General features: G+C 39.1%; 1 protein-coding gene across 1 annotated transcript in view; it reads left to right on the top strand.

The window, feature by feature from the left end:
* pde2a (phosphodiesterase 2A) overlaps nt 1-25,200 on the top strand; it is a gene marked incomplete at both ends in the record, with an annotated part of 167,428 nt that overhangs the window by 51,539 nt on the left and 90,689 nt on the right. Inside the window, one exon of the mRNA XM_079246257.1 lies at nt 5,378-5,468. Coding sequence (XP_079102383.1) covers nt 5,378-5,468 — 91 coding nt within the window. The remainder of the gene's footprint in view (nt 1-5,377; nt 5,469-25,200) is intronic.

Raw genomic sequence — 25,200 nt, 5'->3', positions numbered from 1 at the left:
TTTGTGTTGACACTCAAAAGTAATGATCATTGGAGAACTTATTGCAGCCCCCGGAGAGGAGTTGTGACAGACCCAGAGAATTTGTGCTCCAAGTGTAATTCTGGGCCTTCCCAAAAGGAGAAAAGTGGGACATGTAATTATTGTTTAGAAAAAGGTCATTGGAAAAAGGATTGTCCATTGTTAAAGGCTAGGAATAAATTCTCGTCTGGATTCCATTCTATGAAGCCTGTAGCCCTAGCTGTTCCTCCCTCTCCCACTGAGAGAACTGCCGCGATAGCCGCAGTGAAGTGTCACACTAAACTCTCTCTTACTCCAGAACCCGAAGTAAATTCAATGGATTTCGAGTTGATCGACTCTGGGTATAGGCCATACGTTTCAAGGGAATTTGTCTCTTTGGTGGGAAGTAACCAGACAGTACCTGTGAATATTCTGAGGGATTCAGGTGCTTTGGACTCTTTCATTGTGGGATCTGTCCTGCCATTTACATCTGATATCCATACTGGGAGTTTTACTAAAGTACAAGGAATGGGGTTGAATGTTTTGACTGTACCCTTACATCGTCTTTTTTTGTCCTCGGATCTAGTACAGGGGGAGGTTGCTCTTGGAGTTTGTCCTGGTTTGCCTGTGCGTGGAATTCAGGTAATTTTGGGAAATGATTTGGCCGGTTCTAGAATATGGGGAGAAGCTCCCACTTCAGTCGTGGAAAAAGAAGAGGCTAAGCAGATGAAAAGTCCTTCTGTTGCATGTGTGGTCACACGGGCGCAGAGCCGAATAGCTACTTCAGGAACTTTGTTGACTGACAATCCTTCGAAAATGGGCAATGTGTCTTTCCCTTTGCCAGATCATTTACCAACCCTAACCCGTGCTGAAGTAGCCAGTGAGCAGAAAAATGATCCATCTTTATATGAGCTGTTTCAGCAGGTGCGTTCAGCAAGGGAGCTGAAGTTGACTGACCGGGGGTATTTTTTAGAAGACGGATTGCTGATTAGAAAGTGGGTTCAACAGGGAGGTGATCTTATGACTGATGCCATTTTTCAGATTGTTGCTCCGGCAACATTACGGACTAACATTCTGGAGACTGCTCATGGTTCCACGGCAGGACATCTCGGTGTTCAGAAAACACATGATCGGATTTTGCGCCATTTTTATTGGCCAAAACTCAAAAAGGACATTTCGGCATATGTAAAGACTTGCCCCACCTGTCAACTGGTTGGAAAACCTAATCAGCCGTTGAAGCCTGTACCTTTGTGTCCACTTTCTGTTGTGGAACAACCTTTTGAACATTTACTCATTGATTGTGTAGGCCCATTGCCCAAGTCAAAATCTGGTTGTCTATATTTGCTAACTGTGATGTGTTTGACAACTCGCTACCCAGCAGCTTACCCCCTGCGAAATGTAACCACAAAATCTGTGGTAAAGGCATTGTCTCAATTTATCTCTGTTTTTGGTATTCCAAAGGTCATTCAAAGTGATATGGGAACAAACTTTACGTCAAACATGTTTGCGGAGGTTTTGAACCAACTTAATGTGAAACATGCCACGTCCACACCATATCATCCACAGAGTCAGGGAGCTTTAGAACGATTTCACCAAACCCTAAAAAGGTTGTTGCGTGCTTATTGCACTGAACTGGATCGGGACTGGGAAGATGGTTTGCCCTGGCTCATGTTGGCAGCACGAGAGGTTACGCAGGCGAGTACAGGATATAGCCCAAATGATCTGGTCTTTGGTCATACGGTTCGTGGTCCTTTGGCTGTTTTACAGGATGACTGGAAGAAAACTTCGCCCCCTACTACGCTAACCCATTATGTGAACGGTTTTCGGCTGAGATTGTATGAGGCTGGGAAGCAAGCAAAACTAACCCTGGGCAAATCTCAGGAGAAGATGAAAAGGTTTTTTGACCGTGGAGCCGAACAGCGCAAGTTTAATCCAGGTGACCAAGTGTTGGCGCTACTTCCTGTGGTTACCTCTCCGTTCCAAGCACGTTTTTCTGGTCCATATTCCGTTGTCCGGCGGGTTTCAGATCAGAATTATGTGGTTGCTACTCCTGACCGAAGACGGAAGTCCCAACTTTTCCATGTAAATCTGTTGAAGTCTTATCATGTCCGTCCGAGTAGTCCGAATGATGTTCATCCAGCTGCTGTTGCAGCTCATGACGGGATCGTGCAATCTGTTTCCTCACTTGGTGAGTCGGAGGATATTTGTGGGCCTGATGATGGTATTTTGCAGTGTCGCCTTAAGAATTCTGAAGCGCTGAGTAATCTGGATGCTTCTTTGGGGCACTTACCTGGACCTAAAAGGGAGGAGTTGAAGGGGTTGATCTTCTCATTTCCCTCTTTGTTTTCAGATACCCCTTCTGTTACTCATGTAATCGAGCATGATATTGATGTCGGAGATGCTGTTCCAATACGGCAAAGTTTTTATCGCACATCACCAGAGAAACAGGAGCAGTTGGAGGTTGAAATACGTTACATGTTGGAAAACAACATTGCTGTTCCTTCGTGTTCAAGTTGGTCTTCTCCTTGTGTGCTTGTGAGGAAACCCGACCATACTTTTCGGCCATGCGCTGACTTTCGTAAGGTAAATAAAGTCACAAAGCCTGATAGTTTCCCTTTGCCGCGTGTGGATGACTGTGTGGATAGAGTAGGGGGGGCAAAATTTGTGAGTAAGTTTGACCTACTGAAGGGTTATTGGCAGGTACCCCTGTCAAAACGTGCTCAGGAGATAGCCTCATTTGTCACCTCATCTGGTTTATATTCTTATACGGTCATGCCATTTGGCCTGAAAAATGCACCTGCTACTTTTCAGAGGTTGATGAACCGGGTGGTAGATGGCCTGAAAGGTTGTGCAGTATATTTAGATGATGTTGTCATCTACAGTGACACCTGGGAAGAACATATACAGAGAGTGCAGGCACTGTTTCGGCGTCTTGCGTGGGCTCGACTGACAGTAAATCTTGCAAAATGTGAGTTTGCTAGGGCCACGGTCACTTACTTGGGTAAAGTTGTCGGTCGGGGCCAGGTTCGTCCCGTGCGGGCTAAGGTCCAGGCTATTGACCAGTTTCCTCCTCCCTCTACTAGGAAAGAACTTATGTGCTTCCTGGGGATGGTTGGCTACTACCGGCAATTCTGTAAGGCTTTTTCGACTGTGGCTGCCCCTTTAACCAGTCTCCTTAGTTCCAAGGTTAAGTTTGAGTGGACACCTGTGTGTCAGAAGGCCTTTCAGGATGTTAAATGTTTGCTCTCGTCTGCCCCGGTATTGGCTGCTCCCAAAATGGGTGAGCCTTTTCAGTTGCAAGTGGATGCTAGTCATGTAGGAGCTGGTGCTGTTTTGCTACAAAGGGGGCAGGACGGTTTTCTGCATCCTATTAGTTTTTTTTCCCGGAAGTTCAGTGTTTGTCAGCGGAACTATTCCATCGTGGAGAAAGAGGCTTTGGCTCTGATTTGGGGACTACAGCATTTTGAGGTTTATGTGGGTGGTGGTTTGCCTATTACGGTGTACACCGATCATAATCCCCTTACTTTCCTCCATTCCTTGCAAAACCCTAATCAGCGTTTGATGAGGTGGTGTATGTTTCTTCAGCCATATGCCTTGGATGTTCGTCACATCAAGGGGTCGGAGAATGTTGTGGCTGATGCCCTGTCGAGGGTTTTGCCCCGGTAGTTTGCTGTTTGTCTTCTACTAACCTTGTCTTTTGTCTCTTACAGGTTGTTGGAAGGCTTGTACGGCAAGGGTCACTTCTGCCCTTGTTTTGTGGGGGGGAGTGTGATGGCCTGCCATCTCAGTTTGTTTGTATTAGGTGTGATTAGGAGAGAATGTAATGCACCTGCAGAGGTGGGAGTGGCTTAACTTATAAAGCCTGCTTTTGCCAGACTCACTCCCTGGGTTTTTCTCCTCTGGCTGGGCAGCATTTTTCTCTTACCATCACGGTAATTATAATTTGTTAAGCTTTGGGTTGCATTTTTGAACAGCATTGCACACATGTTCACACAACCATTCACAGCATTTCACTACTGATATTTTACACACTCAGACCCCATTATGAGTTTGTTTTGAATAAGTTCGGTAAATAAAGAGAATGGGAATACTTCATCCTGTATTTGACTCCCTCTTTTGTTACCACTGTGAGCCCAGTTGGTAACAATATATATACAATATGTGTGTGTGTGTGTGTGTGTGCGTGCGTGCGTGCGTGCGTGTGTGTGAATAAAACCACTTCTTAAGACTGTCTTGCAGCTTGGGCTCTGAGTATGTCCACCTTTGAGTCCACTACTACGTTGATGTCTCCTCCTATGCTGACCATGTTGTCGAGGGTAAGGCCTGAAAGAGCAATAAAAACAAACCAAATGAAAAGGATGCTGGAGACAGAATGAAGCTGTAAACATTTTTACTATCAAGCATTAAACAGGCTTTTTCCTTTCTAACTAAATTTGGGTTGCTTCCTTTTCTCTTATTAGTTTTACACTAATAAACCTGGGAGACAGTTGTCCCACCTTTGCAAGACAAGGAGCTTGTCTCTACACATCAAAAAAGTAATTTTGAATGAAAAATGCTGACCAAGTCTTTGGGTCATGAACCACATACTGTAAGCTCAAATACACTCAAGCAGTGTTTAAATCTCAGCAGAGGGAGGCTATTTTACACAATTTTTCCCTGTCTCCACTGTAACTATTACAGTGACTTTGTGAAAGCTTATAGTTTCTCAAATATGGTAAAAAAAAAATTTAAAGTGAAAAAGAAAATTTAAAGTGAATGGATAATATATTGTAGCCCACCATCAGTATTGTGTTATCTGGTTGTTCTTCAGTTTCCAGTCGCACTGACGGTAGCGAGGTGAAAACATGGGGAGGGCTGAGGGAGGCAGTAAGACCCAGAGGAGGAACAGAAAGAGAGAGAGAGAGAGAGAGAGAGAGAGAGAGGTGGGAGGAGAGAGAAGGAGGGACTGTGCTCACTCTCAGTTCTATGTGTTGCTGCTCGTGGTGTCAGCGCACCAGTGTGTGTCTCTGCCTGCCAGTGCGAGTGAGTGCACTGGTGTGCCGCTGTGTGTGTGAATGTGTGTGTGACTCCAGCGCTCTCTTTGCAAACGACAGGTGGAGATGACATGACTGCGCTCGAAAGGAAGAAAGCAAAGGACCTGTAAGGACTTCACTCACGTTAATACACCCACCTTTCTATCATCATTCCCTCACACACGTTGAAATTCCTGCACTGTTCAGTTCTGGGATAAGATAATGTCTTGAATGTGTGTGTGTGAAAATGCTCTTTTTCCAGCAGCTTATCTCTAAGACTTTCCCCAGCTGACTTTATGTGTACATGGCAGATAACTCCAACACTCAAACACAAAGAAATCCTTACTTTTTGTTTTTGATGCCCACAGACGTGGTCAGCAAGTGTTTCTGCGTCCTGAAGAGAGTTCAGCTCCAGCTCTGAGTGCCAGACAGTCCGCCACGTTGTCCGAACAGCTCCAGGTAGGACCTTCTCTTCTCTTCTCTTCTCTTCTCTTCTCTTCTCTTCTCTTCTCTTCTCTTCTCTGTCTTTAAACAGGATGCTGTATGTTGTGTGCTCTCAGCCCTCTCCTCTGTACTCCCTTCTTTTTCTTTTACATCTTCCAAAGTTCTGTCTGCGGCATCGTTTACAGTACCAGTAACTAGACCAGTATACTTTGCTTTTTCCTTCAAGGAAATAAGGCCATAAATGACCCTCTGAATAAGGGATTTTCTTGTATTAATGTCCTGCTTTTTTCCTCTCTGTCCACTGGGTAGCTGTATTAACAGCATCCTCATGTACACACCACAAAAAAAAAAAAAAAAACACCCACACACTGTTGTTTTCATGTTCACCTTTCTCAAACTCTCTCCATTCTGCATTGTAAAAATGTAACTTTTATTTGGAGAGGTAAGTTTTAGTTCATTTTGCTGCACCTATCTCTGTTTTTCTGATAATCCAGTCAGTGAGAGACCTTTTTTTTTTAGCAAATGTATGTGTGTGTGTGTGTGTGTGTGTGAGAGAGAGAGAGAGAGAGAGAGGTCAAACAATAGACGGAAAGATAAAACATAAAGCAGCAATTAAAATGAAAGGAAGGAAATTAAAGACAGTAATTTTTTGTTTCTTGTTTTAATTGCGGATGAGTGCTAACGCCCATCATCTCGCTGTACGTTTCAAGCTACTTACTTATTCAATTAAATTAATTGAGTTCTTTTAAATGCTGTCCATGGATGAGTAAAATGCCTTTTTAACATATTTTTTAGTTACACACCTCTCCCACTTGCGTTTGTATGATTTATTACAAGCTGACGCCGAAAATTAAAATTGCTGCTCTCTTGTATCCTTAAATGTACTATTGAGCAGCACATGTTGGTATATGTGCGTGCGACTTGCGTGTGTGTGTGTGTGTGTGTGTGTGTGTGTGTGTGTGTGTGTCTGCGGGTGCAGTGTGAGCTTTTGATTTATATTGCAGAGGGATTTAATGTTGGCAGGGAAATAGAAAAAAAAAAGTTTGATTGGCTGCCAGTGTCGACATGTTGTGCTCAGATTCAATTACCTAGAGATGTACTGTGTATGCTCACAGAGATGCAGCCACATGTAGGCACATAACCTTCCCCAACACACAAACATGGTGTGGCATTCAGGCATTAAGGAGATAAACAGTATTCTTCCAAGAAATACCCATTAACTTATGTCATCGTGTTTTAGGGCAACAGATCAGGTCGATACTTACACTGCCATGCTTTTTGTATTGTACATCGTGTGTTTTTTTATGTTGTATGCATGTGTGGGGGTGTTTGGTTGTTCTTTGTTTGTGCCTGTACCTCAGTAAATTTGTCAACGCAGCTCCATCACCTGAAATTTCAACGACCTCTCCTATAATTAGTCCTTTGTGGGTTTAATTCCAATATTTTAGTCATACAGGCCTGTATGCAAGTGTGTGTGTCTCTAGATGTTTGTGTGTGATACAGTGCCAACATGCCTCTGCGTCAGGCCTCCGCATATGTATCTGTGCAGCCAGGTTACATAGCTGCAAGTCTTGTCCAACTTCATTCCTGTCTTACACCCTTCTGTGTTTGTGAATGGCTGATTGCTGTTGACTCATTGTTGAAGCGTCACCGACACCGTCCTGCAGTCTTATGGTTCTGAATGCTGGTGAATGTGTAGCTTGACAAGGTCTGTCAACACTTTAGTGAATTACTACTGTAAGAGTGTGACGTAAAGAAGGACATGAGTGTTTTTAATGTGTGTGTTTTTTTTTTTTTTTTGCCTTTTTATTATTCAAATCCAATTCTGAATTTAAAAGGTCAAGTTCACAGTTCTGTGCACCCTTTCTGACTTTTTCATGCTACGTTGACTCAGACTTATTCTGCATTAGATTCCATGATTTTCTATCTTCAATCTACATGTAGTTGCCTGAATCTAAAATGCTTTGGAGTGTTTAGTTGTTTATTTGTGACACCAGCTGAAATACAACAGCAGTCATAAGGTTGGACACACCTACATCAAATTTGAATGACTATGTTTGCGTTAGTTTGCCTGGTTCTGAATAGAATTTGCATGTAAAAGTGAGACTCTAATCTTTGATAAGTCACTTTGAAATCATCTTAGGAATTATGTTTCCTATTTATTTTGGCAAAAGCAATCAACTTAACCTGGCCAAATTTAAACGTCACGGACAAGTTGTTATGACTTTCCTGGAGCCACTACAATGTTTTCCTGGTAGCGAGCATCAGGTTTCTGTATTGTTTATCAGTAAAACTCCACTCCAGCCTGAGATCCTGAGCTCTTTATAATAACCTTTCACTCAGGATCAATCTGAATTTTTCTGTGTTCATATTTCCTTCTATCCTGAACTCAACATTACCATACAGCTGTTAATGATACATGTATTTAACAAGAGAGGATTCTGTGCTGAAGCTGTGATCTCACTGCTGGAAATGAAATGAGATGACATAAAGGTAAAGGACAGAAGATGCAGGAAATGATGCAAAACAAATACTGTTGACATCATGATGTATTGTTTCAACACACAGACAAAACAGGCTGAGATTTCCTTGTAAGTGTTTTTGTGTTGATCCCGGCACCACATGCGTCTGAGTGTATCCCAACTATGGAGTGAGTGGAAGTTGACCTTCAGGTCAGCAGAAAAGAGTATTTAGCAGTAGCTCACAGTTAATGCTCCAGAAGATTAACAGCTGCATTCACACATTACATCACTCAGCAGTCTTTCAGATATTTTAGAAGAAATTGTCTTGAAAAAGTTTGCAAGCAGTGAATGGTGTTAGCATTTGTGTTTCTCACATGCTGCCCTTCTTGAACAACCGTAGAAAATTTCATGGTTGCAGAGCTTGTGTTGCACAAATTGATAACAGAATTGAAAAACTGAAGAGGGTCATTCTGTTGCATTTTGGTAAACTCCCAGAAGACTGATATGGGCCTTTTAGAGAAGAATGGCTTTTCTCTGACCACTCTACCATAAAGGCCTGTTAGGTGGAGTGCTGCAGTGATGCTTGTCCTTCTCTAAGGTTCTCCCATCTCAACGAATTGTTGATTTCATTTGGAGTGACAGTTGGCTTTTTGGTAACCTGTCTGATCAGAGCCCCTTTTCAAACAGTTACTCAGTTGGGCAGAGCAGCTGGATTTTGTCTGCTGGTGGCTCCAAACCTCATTGATTTTAAAATAATGGGGGCTTCTGAACTTTGGATTCTGCAAAACACGTTTTGTTTTTCCATTTTGCTTCTTTGACGCAATTCTTTCTCACAGATCTGTATAACTTTGCTTCACATATAATAACTGCAATCATAGAAAACAGAGACCATTTCTTGAACCTTAACATAATCAGAGCCTCATCAGTTATTTTCATGTCTATTACTCAGAAATCCATATATTATTTGTTAAGGCATGCAAAAAGATTGATATCTTTTATTGCTTAACAAACACAAGTTTTAATCACAGTTCATTTTTTAGGCCAAAGTTTTTTTTAAATTTTTTTCCCAAAATAGTCACTAAATTTACACTACAGTTTACAAACTCACTGCTACTGTCTACATGCTGCAGGATGAACCGCGAGACCTCACATGGAAGCATGTGTCTCTGCCTTATTACATCTAATAAATTGAAAAAGGCTCAGGTCGACTGACAGAAGAACAGTTGCATTACTGTCGGGATGCTTATGTAGATGGATGCAGTCTCTGTTTGGTATAAATCAATACTCATTTTTGTTCTGCAATTGTGAGGAACTGTGAATAAATAACACTTGAACAGATCTGAAACCTTTCTATCAGCACAGTAGAAGGTTTGAGTCTATGATTATACAAAGGCGTCCAAAAGAAATCACACCTAAGAGATCCTCAATGATTAATCCTAAATTCCTGACTTCTGTCTTCATGACAACATGAGATGAAGCAAAATCACACATTATGTTTTAAACTGGTGTGATAACTATGGTTAGTTGCATGTCTATGTGCTGTCATTGTTAAAATAATTTGACTCTGTGATTTCTAAGTTTTCACACACAAGGACTGATCATAGAAGGCGTGTGTTGTTTCACAAACGTCAGCTTGTGAGGCAGCGCGGCAGCAGGTTAATCTCTTCTCAGTTTCCAACAGAACAGATGTGAGGATTAATTTGTCAGGAAATCAGGGCGGTTCTTATCGGAATGTGTTACTGACTGAGAGGAAGTCTAGTTGCAACAAAAAAGGGGCTTGCGTGCATCCCATGTTTGTGTTTCCTATCATTTCTCTTCTGGGAGTTTGTGTGTCAGTGTAAACATATTCACTCTGTCATAACTGCTTACATTGTTAATTCACTGGTCTTAATTTCCCTTTAGCTTTTAGTCCTCCCCTTCGCTTTGTTGTCTTTCTCTTTTTACTCTTGTGTACAAGTTGAAAAGCAAAGGAAAATTCACTTGGAATAATTCCAAGTGAATTTAACAATGAGACATGGGAGGCGTAATTATCTGTGTCTGTGTCTGTGGAGTGGGGGATGTATTTGTGCGTCCAGGAACTCCACGCTGTGGCGTCCTAGATAGCTTGACCTCAATGACATGAATGTGTTACAGCAGGATGGATCAGGTTTAGCCTACTAAAGTTTTCACTCTGTTGTGTCATAATTTTCAGCATGCAGGCAGAGGGGAAGCTGAGTGACCGCTCGGGGAATGTGAAGTCAGGATTTTTGGGATGAATTCCTGGATCAGCAGCGCTGAGCATGTTTCTGCTCGTTTTTATGCTTTTTATTAAGCTGATTGCGTTTACATTCATTTTCTTCACGCAACAAAATCTGGAGGACATGAGCAGGTACATGTAGGTGATCATCATCTTGCTTAAGTGCATAAAGCAGGACAGAGAGCCAAAGCATCGATGTAGATACTGACAGACTGTTCTGTCAATATCAGTCACTTCGTTTTACGCGCAGCCGCTGCACAAAATGATTTATTGCAGCAATTGATAAATGTAAATAGATTCTCCTGGTACAGCTGCAGGAGACTGGAAAAGATCAATTCATTAAAACTGAATTCAATAAACCATTGGAGCTCCTACTAATATGTAACATTTCAGTTGGAAGAGAGACATGCGGAAGCAACAGTTTTGCCCTTCAGATCTGACGTGGCCTTTCCAGCCTTGCACGAAACTTCTAGTGTGTATTTCCTCTGGTCTGCTTAGTTCCCATCCTTCATGGGAAGATGACATGCAACAATAAGCAGTAGATGCAGCGCTGGATATCCATCTTGGTCAGTCAAGTGCACATGGTGCTGCATACTGTTTGGTGAGTGGACAAAGCCTAACATTCAAACGAATGATATCTGACGGCAGGAAAAGACCAGCGATCTACACTGCCTGCTCAGTTAAAAGCTGTCACTTGAATTTATCTCCAGGTATGAGCCTCCTGTTAGATAATTACAGCATGAGTGATTATCTATCACCTGGCAACAAGTTGTTTAACCCAAACTGATGCAATGAATATCTTCTCATCCAGGAAGAAGAAACAATAATAAACAAAACTTCCCTTCTTGTGGAAAAGATGTTAGTCTGTTTAAGAAAGAGTCAGTACAGACAAATAGATTGTGAATCGTTTTGCACCATCAGATGACCACTAAACCTTTATGATTCAGATAGACACATTGCAGTGACAATGTGTCTTGGTTTGTATTATGTTAAATATAGATAATCACACATCACACAGATGCATGAACATGCAAGCTTCTAATCCACCCCAGTTATCAAACATAAAGCAATATTCTGCCAATGCAAATGGTTCAAACTAAAGTGAAGTACATCGGTGTGGTGAGCTCACATAATGCAGAACGACAGCCGGCGAGCAAAGTAGATCATATGTGTGTAATGACAGTAGGAAGTTAGATTTCTTGGCTCATACTGCAGCCATAAAGCTCTCTAAACAATGCCAGGCATTTAATGTCCACTAAGTATGCACTCCTGCTCTCTTCTTTTATGGCATTGATCGTTGGCAATGCTATTCTTCGATTGCAATCCTTCAGGGGCTCAATGATAACAGGTGAGATGTGACATGCATGAGCAAAGGCTGCGGCAGCAAAAAAAAAAAAAAAAAAAAAGTGCAGTGGGATGACAGTTGGAATTGATTGCCTACTTGGAGGCAGCAGGCAGCTTCGTTGCTCTTTGGCTGATCTGGCGCCACTTGTTAAGTTTGTTGTGTGAACTTCTGTGCAGACTTTTCTCTCATTTTGTATATTTTGAGGCAGGCAAGTTTTTTTTTTTATTTTTTTTTTTTTTTTTTTTTTTTTTTTTTTTATTAACTAGTTCAATGCTGTGCTATAACATAAACACATTTTTTTTGCTCAAGTGATAAGTTTGTGTTTGTACGTTTAGTTCATTCATATGGATGAAATGTGCTGGACTTGCTATGATCCTGGTAGTAAAAACAGCATTTTAAAGAAGAGGCAGTCATTGAAATACCATCCATCTGTACATTAGAAATAACAAACCCTTTTCTTTGCAGTCAAACCTCTGAGCAATGCTAAACCCTGAGGCTGTTAGCAAACATGGTGTATTAGCAGTAGAAATGAGTCTGTTATGGGTTTAACTGTTTTGAACTTCTCGTGTCCCTCAGGGCCTCAAGATCATTTCTATTTTATTGTCTTGTAAAATTCATAGTAAAAGTACTGCTTTCAGTTATCCAAATTTATAAAATAAATCAAGTAACACTGGTAAATTTCACTTATACTGAAATTCAAACTGTTTTATGTTTATTTAGTCTTTCACTGTTGCATGGGTACGATGAACAGTTTTGTAATTTTTTAACTTCATAGTAGGTTTGGGTGTGAAGTGTTTATTAGACAAGACCTCGGGCCTCCTGCAGGCTGATCATTGTTGCGGCTTGTTTGCTGATTCATAGGTCTCAAAGAGTTATGAGCATTTGAATGAAAGATATGAAAGGCAAACAGTATATTACTGCAGGGAGATACAAAACAAAAGGAGCTGGTTCATTTTGGGATTAAACTTTGTCTTTTTATAACTTTATTTATTAGTTTTACTTATTTCATTTATATGATCCACTAAAATAACTAAAACAATAAAAAAAAATTAAGAGCAGTGTTTTAGTTAATTCTGGGTTTTTACATTTAAACACATTTCTGTTTTCATTGGCAAAACTTAGCAAGAAATGCCAACACAATTTTGTTTAAGGCCTTTTTTCATTCAAAAACATTTAAATAAATTTATATAAATTTACCATGAATCTTCAATTGTGTGTAATAATTCCATGAAAACACAGGAGAATAATGCAGTTCTGCTCTGGTGCCTCTGATTTAAAATTCCATTAATGGTAAAGTTGTCTGACACCGATATTTTTGAGCATTTTCTTTTTTTCTGTGACGTCTGTTTTTAAAACTTTTTGAAAAGAATTTTTTTTTACCTGCTCCAAACTTAATGGTGTACTGGGCTAAGTTGTTGATCGTGCTATGCTGCAGAGCTTGCTGTAGCTGAATGATGCAAATCCAAACATGAAGGGGGGAGGAGTGTTTTACATTTTACATTGAGAGTTGTGTTATATTTCAGATAGTAAGGTTAAAAGTGAGGAAAGTAAATGCACACAAGTATAAAGCAGTTGGCTCAGACTGCCATGGCTCTTTGGATCACATATTCTGATGAATGATCATGGACACAAGGGCACCTTCACTTCACAGCAACCCTCAGAAGTGTGCTGTATACATACTGTACTTGTGCGCGCGTGTGTATGTCAAGGTTAGCATTTTTTTCCTTGATAAATGGACTGCATTATTTAGTGCTGCTGAATTTTATCTCAAGTGGCTCCCTGCAGGATATTGAACAAGCTCTTCCTCACACTTTCCCTGCGTGCATCAGTTAGTTTCTGTGAACATACCTACACCATGGTTTATATATTTGCTGTCAAAGCCCTTTGGAGGCTTGAATAACTCCAAAGTATATGAATTGGCATTTGAGCAGGTTTAATTTAGTCAGGTAAGTAATAATGTTGACTTATTCATTCCATGGATGACTTAATATAATGCAAGAGGACTGAATGACGAACAGGCACAGCAGAAAAACACTGAAAAATAATATTTGTAATAATAAAAAATAAACAATCTTGCTGTGGATTAAAAAAAAAAAATCAGGTTTGTGCATGGGATTTAATTGTAGCTATTTTAGTGCTTGTTGCTCAGTGAGACGCATTGGATCATTGATGCATTTTAGGATGGTTGTTTGCTCCTCAGCTGCTGCTTTTCACATACAGAGCTCTGACTCCCAATTGCTTGCACTTTGTTTAATAGCCCGTCATAAACTGTGTAAGTGTTTGAATGGATGAATGAGAGGAAAAACGTCAAGCAAAATGTGATCACTTTTTATGGCAAAACACACCGCTTTTAAGATACAAAATGATGATGAAAATATGTAGTTTCTCCTTTTTGGAAAGCATTTGCAGCTGTTTCTACCGTCAGCAAAAATACCTGACTGAACATGGTAGTTTTGTTAAATTACACACATCAGAAGCCATTATTTTTATTATTGCGATGAGGGAAAGACAAAATCTTTTGTAGTTGTTTCTGCTTCTTTTAAAGTATGAGAAACTGAGTTATATGCTTTGATAATAATAATAATACTACTGCTAATAATGATTATAATAATAATACAAATTATTATTATTTTACTGCTTAATTACCACATAACTCTAAAGTAAAATATTTTGCTTTTGTACACTCAGGATAAGCACAGAAAAAGCAAGTAAGCAGTAATCACATTGTTAGACTTTGGTGCATAATGTGATTTATTTAAAAAGCTTTAAAAGAAACAGAACAAAGTAAAGCACATATGCAATGAATTATAAAGATATGACTACAGGCTGTTTTCCTTTTAGTTTTATGTAACACTGAATACATTTGTTAGCTCACAAAGAAAATCCAAATGCAGAATAAAGGCACAGCTGTAAAAACTAAAAGACATGTAACTACGGATTTATTAAGCTGTAAAATCACATGTGAAGCAGCAGTCAGCTGAGCTTTACTAAGGACCCTGTATTTGGCCTACATGTTTACATAGACTTATAGAGAGCACACAAAATTCAGAATAAAATAAGGAAAACATTTTGAAAAGTAACTATCTTATAACCAGCAATCACTGAAACCTCCATCCATATTTTTTTTCTGAATTTTTAGTTAAACTTTCTAAGACCTGAAACTTGGGCTTAACTAAATGAATAACCTCAGCAAATCAAATCGCAGGTAAAGAAATCACAGTTTAAAAACAAAAGAATGAAGAATAGCAACATGTCTGGATCCAGAGATCATTGCCAGACATCTTCTCCTTCCTTTACACTTACTGCCGTTTGGCACCATCTCTTACGATTTTCTCTTTGTCAATTTATCTTATTTTAGAAAAAAAAAACTTTGCAAGATTTTTGTGAAATGTTTAAAATTGCCTTTGCTTTATTAACAAATGCTCTTGGTAATCTCAGATTTTATCCAGGAAATTCAGAATAACATAAGTTGTTTCAATAACATATTTTAAGAACATCTTTCACTCAAAAGATCCCAAAAAATTAACCCAAGCTAATTTTATTTTCTCCCCTTGTATTATTTCCTAGTTGTGCCTCAATGAATCAGATTTGCCGAGCACAAGATTTGACTCGTACTTTAATCTGACCGTGATTAAAGTGCACCCTGAAAACAACACTGCTGTAAATGTACAAAACATGACATCTTGTAAAACTCTGATTTTTATGTATATACTTGGGGTAGGTAATCTTGGTTAGAGACATTTTTTTTCTTTTACTCTGACAGTAGTCTATACATTTTTAAATCATGAACAATAAGAAATATAGTTAAACCATTCAGTTTACTGTAAATCTGTAAAAACTCTGACCAATCAAAACATTCGGGCCGAATTAAAGTTGTTCATTTCTTATATTTTCTAAGCTTCTTCATGGCTGAGAAAATGCAGGAAGGATTTCCCCGACCCGGCTCGGTTAATTTGCCTCCTCCCGCTAAACAGCCGGGAAAGAGAAAACTGTTGGTGGAAAAAGCTGCAAACGAGTAAAAACACTTGGAGAGCGCAAACCTCCGCCAAGGCCTTTAAAAAAAATCCCGGATCCAAACAGTGATTTGAATCACCACCAAAATCAAATCAGTTTTTACTTTTCACATTTTCAACAATTCCTAAAAATTTTATTAAAATCCGTCTATAACTTTTTGAGTTTTCTTGAACACAAACAGATAAACAAATAAACGCCAGTAAAAACAAAACATCCTTGGCGGAAAAAAACCTTGGATCATGCAAGGAGCAAAACCAGAGGGAGAGGAGCCAAGACAGGACGTTACTTTTACATCTTGCTAGCTGCCCAGCATTACCTACCCCAGCTTTAAGGTTTTGGACGGAGAAAGAGGCAGATCAAAGTAACGGTGGATCGGTCTAGAAGGCAGGCATGAAAGGGATTGAGTGTGGCTGGCAAGACGGGATTTCAGCAAGCTGCTTGCTTAAGTGCAGTGAGTGGTTTGTAAGGAGAAGAAAGGCAAATAGGGAAAGAGGGTGGTGGACCTAAGGTGCAAAGTATGCAAGATTGATCTCAAGGATAAACACACAGAGAATAAAAAAAAGCAGCATAATGCTAGGATGAGTTCACACTGTGCTGACCTAACAGTCTTGTGGACAGTGAATGAGCTGCTGGGGTGTAAATGTTGCTGTGCTGTGGGCAGATAGGAGGCAGGTGAGTAGGGTGATGATCAATCAGGGAGCTGGTAGCGATAGAGAGACTATAAACACACATACACAGGGCTTTTCTCATTCCTCTGTTTTGTGCCTGGTTGCCTTCTCTCTCCTTTGTCCTCTTGCCTGGGATCTGGAAATTGATCCCAGCGTGGCATTTTGAAAGATGTCTCAGTTTCTAAAATGCATCTGGAGGAGAGCAGAGTTCTAGTGGGAGGACCTACACGCCAGGTCGATCCGTTTCAGGTTTTTTTTTTAACACCATGATGTATAAAAGTTGACACATGTTGTAATCACACCTTATGCCTTCATGTGGTTGTATTTAAATCCAAACATAAGTTTTAGTTAATCATGCCATGTTCATCTTCAATCATAAAAAACTCGACATAGGGGACAGTTTTGATCTTTATTTGTATTCAATTGACATTGGTTTAAAAACTAATTTCTAAAAATGGTTTTACACCCTTCACGCCTCATGCCTCTTCCTGCTTCTTCCGCTCGCTTCTCAGCTGGTAGGGAAAACGACATGAGGTGTGCAGGCGAGGATACACAAACTATGAAATGAGAAGGAGAGAGGGAAAGACAAGAAAAAGGTAAAACAGCAGAAAGTTAAGGGAAAAAAGAGTGCTTTCATTTTTTTTCTGAATAGCATTGATGTGTTTTTTTTTTTTTAATTCACTTTGGAAACTGCAAAACCAACAAAAAAGGTAAAGTTGCACATTAATCCAGTTGGATGTTTGTTTAATTGGTATGTCTATCTGAAGGACAAGTCCTCCGTTCTCCTTTGTGAAGTCAAAATAACAGGAAAGGTTCAATTCACTTTACTTAGCTCTTTTATTCCTGACAACAATAAGGAAGGTAAAACTGGGAATTGGTTGTGTTTGGCAGGAGGAATGTTCACGGCCTCAGGACAAATAAGAAAAAAAAATCAGTTCATGAGTCATTATTCACCTCATGTAGGCAGACGGATTACACAGAAGTTAGTTCTTCAACTACTTCTTTAAGTGATTCTCCACCCACACCTTGTTTGACCAAGTGGAGCAAAAATCGTGCCTCGGTAGGCCGTAAAGGTGCATTTTGATTAAATGTTTTTACTCCATCTTTACAGGCTGAAATCTGGTTTTTTTTATCAGTGATATAACAGCTGTAGAGGTTATCAGCCAACAATGCATGCAAGAACATTTACTTTGCAGGCTCAGGTTATGTAATTTTTTATAACACCAGTGACATTTTTTTCATGAATATAAATCTATATCCAAAATTTCTAAAAAATATAGTTAATTGGGGGAAATAATAGACACAGAAGTAAAGCTCTACAGTCCGTACATCATACATATCCATATTATACACTGTTTCTTTCATCCAACTCCTCCTGCCTTTGCTGCAGAAAGAAAGAAAAAATCTTTGAAATGGAGAGGAGAAAAAAAAAAAAGTTGGAGCATCTCTGCTGTTTTATAAGCCTGTATATTAGAATCTATCTAAAACTCAAGGTGGGTGGCCTGCCCACGCTCCTTTTACTAAAAGAATAGTTGGTTCTTTCTTCATCTGGCATTGCTGCAGTAGCTCAACGTCAGCAAGGCCAAGTTAGATAAGAACGTGAGTGCAGAGGCAGCATAAGTAATAGCTGCTGAACTGAGAGAACAGCAACATGAGGAGGGAATAGATAGAAAGATGTGCTTGTGCGCTATTCTCTTCCCAGTGTGGTAATAGAGCATTACTTAATGAAGATTTGAATAGAGGGATGAATGAAAGATGGGGAACAAAGAAAAGAGCCATTGAGTGGCTCATAGTACAAATGAAGGTGTGTCAGTGTGTGATTTCCTCAAAGAGAGGTAAAACATGGACATGGGCGCATCCTTCTGACACCCTTTTGCTCAGTCGCTGTCCACCTGTTAGAGCAACGTGTGGTTGTGTTGATCCACGCAGCACTGTGCCACCCTGTAGTCTTGACCTTCATGCATGTAAGACAAACTTGACTCTTTAATGGAGCAGGTGTTTTAGCATACAGCACAGGTTTTTGTGCATCTTATCTTTGCGTGTGCGTCTGCTTGTGTGTTCGACGGGGTTGCGTGTGTGGCTGGCAAGCATTTGCATCTGCATGTAGGTGTGTTCACATGTGGGTGTGTTTTTATCACTTTTTAGATACTGACTGACCGCCTCACTTATTGATCCAATTCACACTAATAATGGAGATCCATCTTCTTCCTTTTCCACACATATACACCATCCAGCCATACACACACACACACACACACGCACTGATGCACAACTTACACTTAAAATTTTCCATAGGCTCAGAGGTCAGACTCCGTTGGGCTTGTGCACCTTTTACTCTAAAAGCTCGGCTGTATCAAGAGGAATACATGGAGACATGCAAGTGGCTTTTAGATATCCCTGTGGAGGAACTGACAGTTAACTGAAAGAGATGGATGAACTTCCGTGTCTCTTAGGACAGACTATGTAAAAATGAGCTGCATTCTGCGTGCAAAACAGTCTAAACACCCATGTCCACATATCATCTAAAAAAGTGCGTGCAGATTCCAACAAAAGTGTTCACTCGGCATAAGTAGTTTGTAATAACACAACCAAACGTAAATGCAGAATGCAAAGCCATCTTAAAAAGATGGTTATTCAGTTTTAGAAAACTATTTCTCTTTGTAATTAACTGATAAGCCTGGTGTTGTAAGCGTATCAGAGAAGCGCTATCCGCTGCTTCATTCCAGGCAAAGTAACTCCGCCTCTGCTATCTTGAGGATCTACAACACCCAAAGAATATGTATTTTTATTTATAGTTTTATCCATTTAATTACAGCAAGTCTTTAGTCTCAGATTCATATTGAAAGGTTTTCCTCTGAAACTTTTCTCGTTTTAAAATCACATGTAGGTGTTGTTAAAAGCCCTGGACACCTCACTGTGATTATGGCTCATGGAGGGACCTCCATTTCCTCCTTAAATCAACAGTCATATTTCCTCTGCCTCGTGTCAATCACTTGCATTTACAATAGTTTGCTATGATTAAAATTTTGTGAATCTAATTATATATCATAGCTAAAATAATTGTCTGCTGAAAGTTTTCATCATAACCTTTAATGACAGCTGAAATCTTACAGCTTAACTAATAATTCTTTCTTATTTTGGAGTTAGGCCCTTTGTAGACATGCTCACTCCTGCACAAGAAAAAAAATATTTGAAGTGAGCAGACTTTATAGATTTATTTAAAAAATGTAATAACTTTAGCACCAGTTAGTTGATAGATGTCTTGATTGAATATCATACATAATTTTCTTTAATGCGCAGAAGAAATATCTTCATAAATTAGAGCCAATCAGCTGATGTTGTTCCACTCGACTGCCAAATGCAAAATCAAGTGGAAACTTGCTGCATGTTTCATGGATGTATGTTGTTGAAGGGTAATTTGTTTGAGATGTTGGTCCGGCTCATCAGGCAAAATGCCACTGAGGAAAGGGACGGCTTCCACTCTGTGTAACCCTTTCTATGGGAGGCAGTACGACAAGTCGTTAAGTGCAACGAGGCATTGCCATTGGCATTTGAGTTGCACAAAGGTATCTGAAAATGAGCACCTGCAGCACAGCAGCCAAAATCTGTTTGATATGCAGTCAGTTCCTGAAGGTACAGCTGCTGTCTCCAGCCACACAGCACAGGCCTGAGGTCAGCGCCCATTTGTGGCTCAGATACGCAGAAGGTGAACCAATTTCGCCTCTAAATTGATTCACATAACACATCATTTTGAGTTTCACAGTGATGATTGTTGTCTCTAATAATAAATCATATACCGTTTTATAGTTATAATTCTGAAGGGACATTTATGATTTGCACCCTTCAGTTGAAGAACATTATGTTAAGTTCAATATGTGCCCTTTACCATTCTATTCATTATAATCTTGTATTAAACAACATCCATTCTGCTTGAAAAACGGAGCTGTGATTTTATTATTGCAAGGTTTTATTTCTTTATATTCTTTTTGGATTCACTTTTGAAAATCAATCTTAACTTGCAGACTTGCTTAAAATTTAATTCAAGTTCTTTCAGAGACCCTGAAGAGTCTTTGTTTGTGTAAAGAAAAGGACTCTTCAGGAGTTGTTTGCCTTATTAAAACCCTGTGGATTCTTCAAACTAACATTGGCAGTCCGAAGTGGCAAAATAACAAACAGCTTCATAAAAAAAAAAAAGTCTGTCTAAACAAACAAAAGGACTAAAGGAAATGTAGATAAAATACCTTCAATATGAGCTCTACAGATCCAGCTCTGAGCTCCAACGACTGGTGTAGTAAGATAGTCAGAACTCCTGAACAGTGATCCGATATGTGGGGAGCACCAGACTGAAAAATCATCAGAGCAAACACAAACTGCATTAACTTTCAGAAATAAAGGCTACTTGTAGGGACAAATCATGGGTGATTGATGAAAACCAGGAAGATAAATGTCACGAAGAGACCCTTGTTAGTTTTTATGTTATTTTGTCAACCTGAGTTCAACCTGCTCTTGGCCTTCGTTTAGACTTGAATGCATTTGATCCTGACTGACATGTCTCAGCTGTCTGCTCTTCCATGATGCGGCTTGGCAGCTTGTCAGCCACAGAAAATGTTAGCTAGTCTCATCTTCACATCAAATGTTATTTATGATTCTGTCCATCACATTTTAGTTTCTACACAACACATACTATTCACTACCTTTCTGACTGTTTTTTCCTTTTTTTTTTTTTACTCTGCATATATATTTCCTTGCAGATCAGATACTTTTGAACATCTAATAATTGCCTGTCTGTCCTCTAAAGAGGCTTTCCATGTCATCTATCAGGGGTTGGGCTGCTATCCACATCGGAGCGTGTAACTGCTGAACCACTCGACGGGCTTGTAGCTCAGTGTTTGTGTCTAATGTGTCATTCAGTGATGCTTGAACTCTGTTAAAATGTCAGTGTGATGTTGTCGCTCTGTCCATCTCTCCTCTTTGTGTCCTGCCGCTCCACATCGAGTTACTTATGTGTCAGTTTTTATCGGGCCTGAACCGCCCCGCTGATGTTTGCAGGTTCAAAAACATGATGTGCAAATGCATTCATACTAGATCAATACTACAGATGCTTTTAAATAAAACAGAGGCCAAACTGAGAGCAGATCTCTCCTGTTCATGACATGTAAAATAATCAGGAATTGATGTTGTGGACAGCGAATAGTGTGATAGATATTTAATCCTGTTTGACTCTGAGGAAAAACAGCAGTTTTTCTCTCTTCTACTCAGTTTCACAGCATTTTAATTTACTGAAATGCTTTTCTGAAGTCTAACACCCCCAAAAAAGAAATATAAATGGAGTAAAATATAGTAAATAGACCATTTGGATAATAAGAGAACATGTGCACTTCTCCTGACCTTTTCTTGTAGCGCATTGTGAAGACTGACATATATTTTCTGTCACTTAGTCAGGTTTTAGCACAACCCAGTTCCACTTTGTGTTCTGATTCACTTGCTTCATAGTTTTCATTAATCAGAGTGTGGATTAAAATCAGTCTCATTTGACATAAATACCTGCATATTTGTACACTGTGAAATACTAACCTGTTTCTCCAAAGTCTTCATAAGGAGAAGTAAGGAGCAAAAAATTAAATCAGTTATATAGAAATTAACCTTTTTAGTGTGCATGGTCTTTTCAGAGTCTTCTCATAGTAAAACATAGGTAAGAAGGATAAGTGCAATCTGAAAAGCATAATGCAAATGTATTGACTGACCTTGGTTTCAAGTTGCATATTTGCATTCTTAAACTTTATAAAGAAATTGAAGCTTGAATAATATTCTAAGTGTGTTAGATAATCTTGTTTGAAAAGTGATGAATGACAAAATATTAAACTTCATAACCTTGGATGCTTATAAGATTTTAAAAAGATCATGAATTCATTTGTGATGGGGTGAGGGGTAGCTTAGATTGATTAATACATCAGGTTTGCTTTATTATCAAGAGCTTGAAGAAAAAAACATTAAAAAAAAATAAAATCTTTTTTTCAAAGATTGGAAAAAATGTATTCTTTGTCACATGAATAATTCCTTTTCAATATTTTATTGAAAATAATATAAAATATGCATAACCAGTTTAGTTTAGTTTAGTTTAGTTTAGTGAAAGAAAAGACAGTGAGGTCACACACAGGTATTTGGTGCAGATGAGACAAAAGGAAAAAATTTCTCAGGAGTTTAACTGACGCAGCTAAACTCAGGAGAAACCGTGAATGTATGATACAACATGAATATCAATATGTGAACTATTGCCCCTCAAAATCACTTCTAGATCATTCTTACAGCACTAGCTGGCCTAGTAAAGACTCAGCATAAATTTTGAGTTCAAAGACCAGATAAGAAACTAAATCAAACTATCTTCAGGGCATGTAAGCAGGTTAAAAAAGAGCACGCAGATCACCGAAGGAACAATGGAGCCTTTGAAACCGAACAATGTTTCACTGTCCTCTTTGTAATGTAGAACGCTCAGCGTTGTTGTACGTTCTCGCTGCATGGTATGTATCAGAATTTTCAGTGTGTATGTCTACGTGTGCTTAGTCATCAATTATCACATAAATGAACCTGCATGAAATATAAACATCTGTATAAAACTTGCATTTGATTCCAGTTGTTTTGTTGTTTGACCATTATTTGACATAAAAACAAACAGGAAGAAGAGAAGATTCGGAAAACAAAACTGTGATGTATGTAGGAGTGTCTGCAGAGCAGCGCAGTTAAATGTTCACTTTGGGCTCAGCAGATAATCATTTTGCTGCTGCCGGTTGTTGATTGACACAACAGAGAAACTCCAGCTGCGTCAGTTTAGGGCTGCTTTTAGAGTATTTACTACACACCCACTGAGGGATTTGTTTTTTCTTGTTGGTTTTTTTTATTCTGTGGTAAGTACATTTCTTCTGCTGATGCCGCTGTGTCCTGTCTTTGATCTTACACCCAGAAAATAACATTTCCATTTCTGTAGATTAATTCTACAATTGCTGGTCTTGTAAACATTTCATCAAGCCCACCATGGGGCTGTTTAAAAAACACAGGAGAAAATAACTTATTGAAATAATTGCTGAAGGCTTTATAAAAGAAATGTGGTGCAAAGCAATCATGCAAGTGATTTCATTAATTAACAATCAAACGATGCAACATATACATTGGTCTACCTTCTGTTTGCTGAAGAAAGACCTTTTTCACTCTTGAAAAGTGTTTCATCAGTCTGTAATATTTAATTAATTCCCAAGACTGGGCTGAAATGCAGTAATTAACTTTTCCGGGCAAAACCACTTTATCTAAGAGCTTGTTATCCGTCTTCTGATTTTCATCATTTCCCTGAATGCTTTTTAGAAATGATTTTTCCTCTTCTTTTTGTGAGACTTGACTCCAGAGTTTTTCTTAACCAATGGAAGGAATTGAAAAGGCCATAAAGCTGTGGTTAATACAGCTTGCTGGATAAAGAAGTGGCTGACACATCTTCCATTCTGCTAAATGAGATTTGTCTTGCAGCTTTTATTGCATCTGGGAAAGTGGCACTTTTATCTCCTATGTTTAATCTTTCACCAAAAGATGGTTTACCTTAAAATGATGAAAAGCATTCATGTTTACTTTGACTGTACGGACAAGCTCCAAAACGTGCCCAAGAGTTCACGTCATGTCACAGTCCAGCACCACCTTCATGTCAGACACAACTGCTGTATTTTATAGGTTTTTAGGTATTATGTAGCTAAGGTAATTTCTTAATATGGATTTGCAACATTTGCCTCTGGTCTTATGCTTTTCATATACTCTGCAGTAATTACTTCTATGTTAAACCAAGATCAAACAAAGAAGATTTGTAAGATTAAAGATATTCTGTCTATTTAAAGAGTCTGATTTTTTTTTTTTCCTCTAGGAGATTCCCTTTTCCAAATTAACTTACAAGTGAGTAAAATAGCATTCAGGCTTCAGTGCCACAAGAAACCCTGGTTTATACACAGAGTGCTAAATCAATATAAATCTTTCCTAATGACAGAGTAGAGGCAGAACAAGAAAAGAAGTGCAAGTAAAAGCAGGTTAGGTGTGTTATGGTGTTAGAGGTTATAGAACAAAGTAATGTGTTTGATTAAAATTTCTCTTACGGCTGCATTAGTCAGTGAGGTGTAGCTCATCGTCAGATGGTTAAAAATGCAGCAGCCTGTCTACCAAAGACAAAGTGCAGGGAGTGTGTTGCCAGAGAGCACTGATTTCCTTTATTGTCTGCCGATGCAACATGGAATTTAACGTAAAATGTAACCGTCTGCAGCTTAACTGTAAGACTGTAAGATTATCAAAGCACAACGTCATTAATTTAAAAAAATTCTGTTTTCCTGATATAAAAGATACACACACACACACACACACACACACACACACACACACACACACACACACACACACACATATATATATATATATATATATATATATATATATATATATATATATATATATATATATATATATATAATTTTTTTTTTTTTTTTTTTTTTTAAATTTATTTATTTATTTTTTTTGTTTTTTTAAGTATGTTTGAGGGCTGCACAGTGGCATAGTGGTTAGCACTGTGGCCTCAAAGCAAGAAAGTTGTAGAATTGGCATGTTCTCTCTGTGAATGCGTGGGTTCTCTCTGGGTACTCTAGCTTCCTCCCACTGTCCAAAGACATGCATGTCATGTTGATTGGTTCCTCTAAATTGCCCCTAGGAGTGAGTGTGAGTGGTCATTTGTCTGTGTAGCCCTGCGATGGACTAGTGAGCTGTCCAGGGTGTAGGCTCCAGCTTCCCCGCAACCCTTAATCAGACTAAGCAGTTAGGATAATGAATGAATATATGTTTGAAGGATCTGGGGTTCTTCATGAGGTTTCACATGTCGGATTTTTACAAGTACGTTTGAAGCATTGAAAGAGTGCATGATCCAGCGCTCAAACACAGCAGTGGACATGCATTTATCCGAAACGTTATGTTAACAACACCTCGGTGACGGCGGACAAAGCTGCTGATT

The sequence above is a fragment of the Telmatherina bonti genome (genome assembly GCF_933228915.1).
Source record: "Telmatherina bonti genome assembly, chromosome: 9".
NCBI classification, from domain to species: domain Eukaryota; kingdom Metazoa; phylum Chordata; class Actinopteri; order Atheriniformes; family Telmatherinidae; genus Telmatherina; species Telmatherina bonti.
Note: the sequence above shows the minus strand (reverse complement) of the source record. Positions and strands in the feature narration are given on the sequence as shown.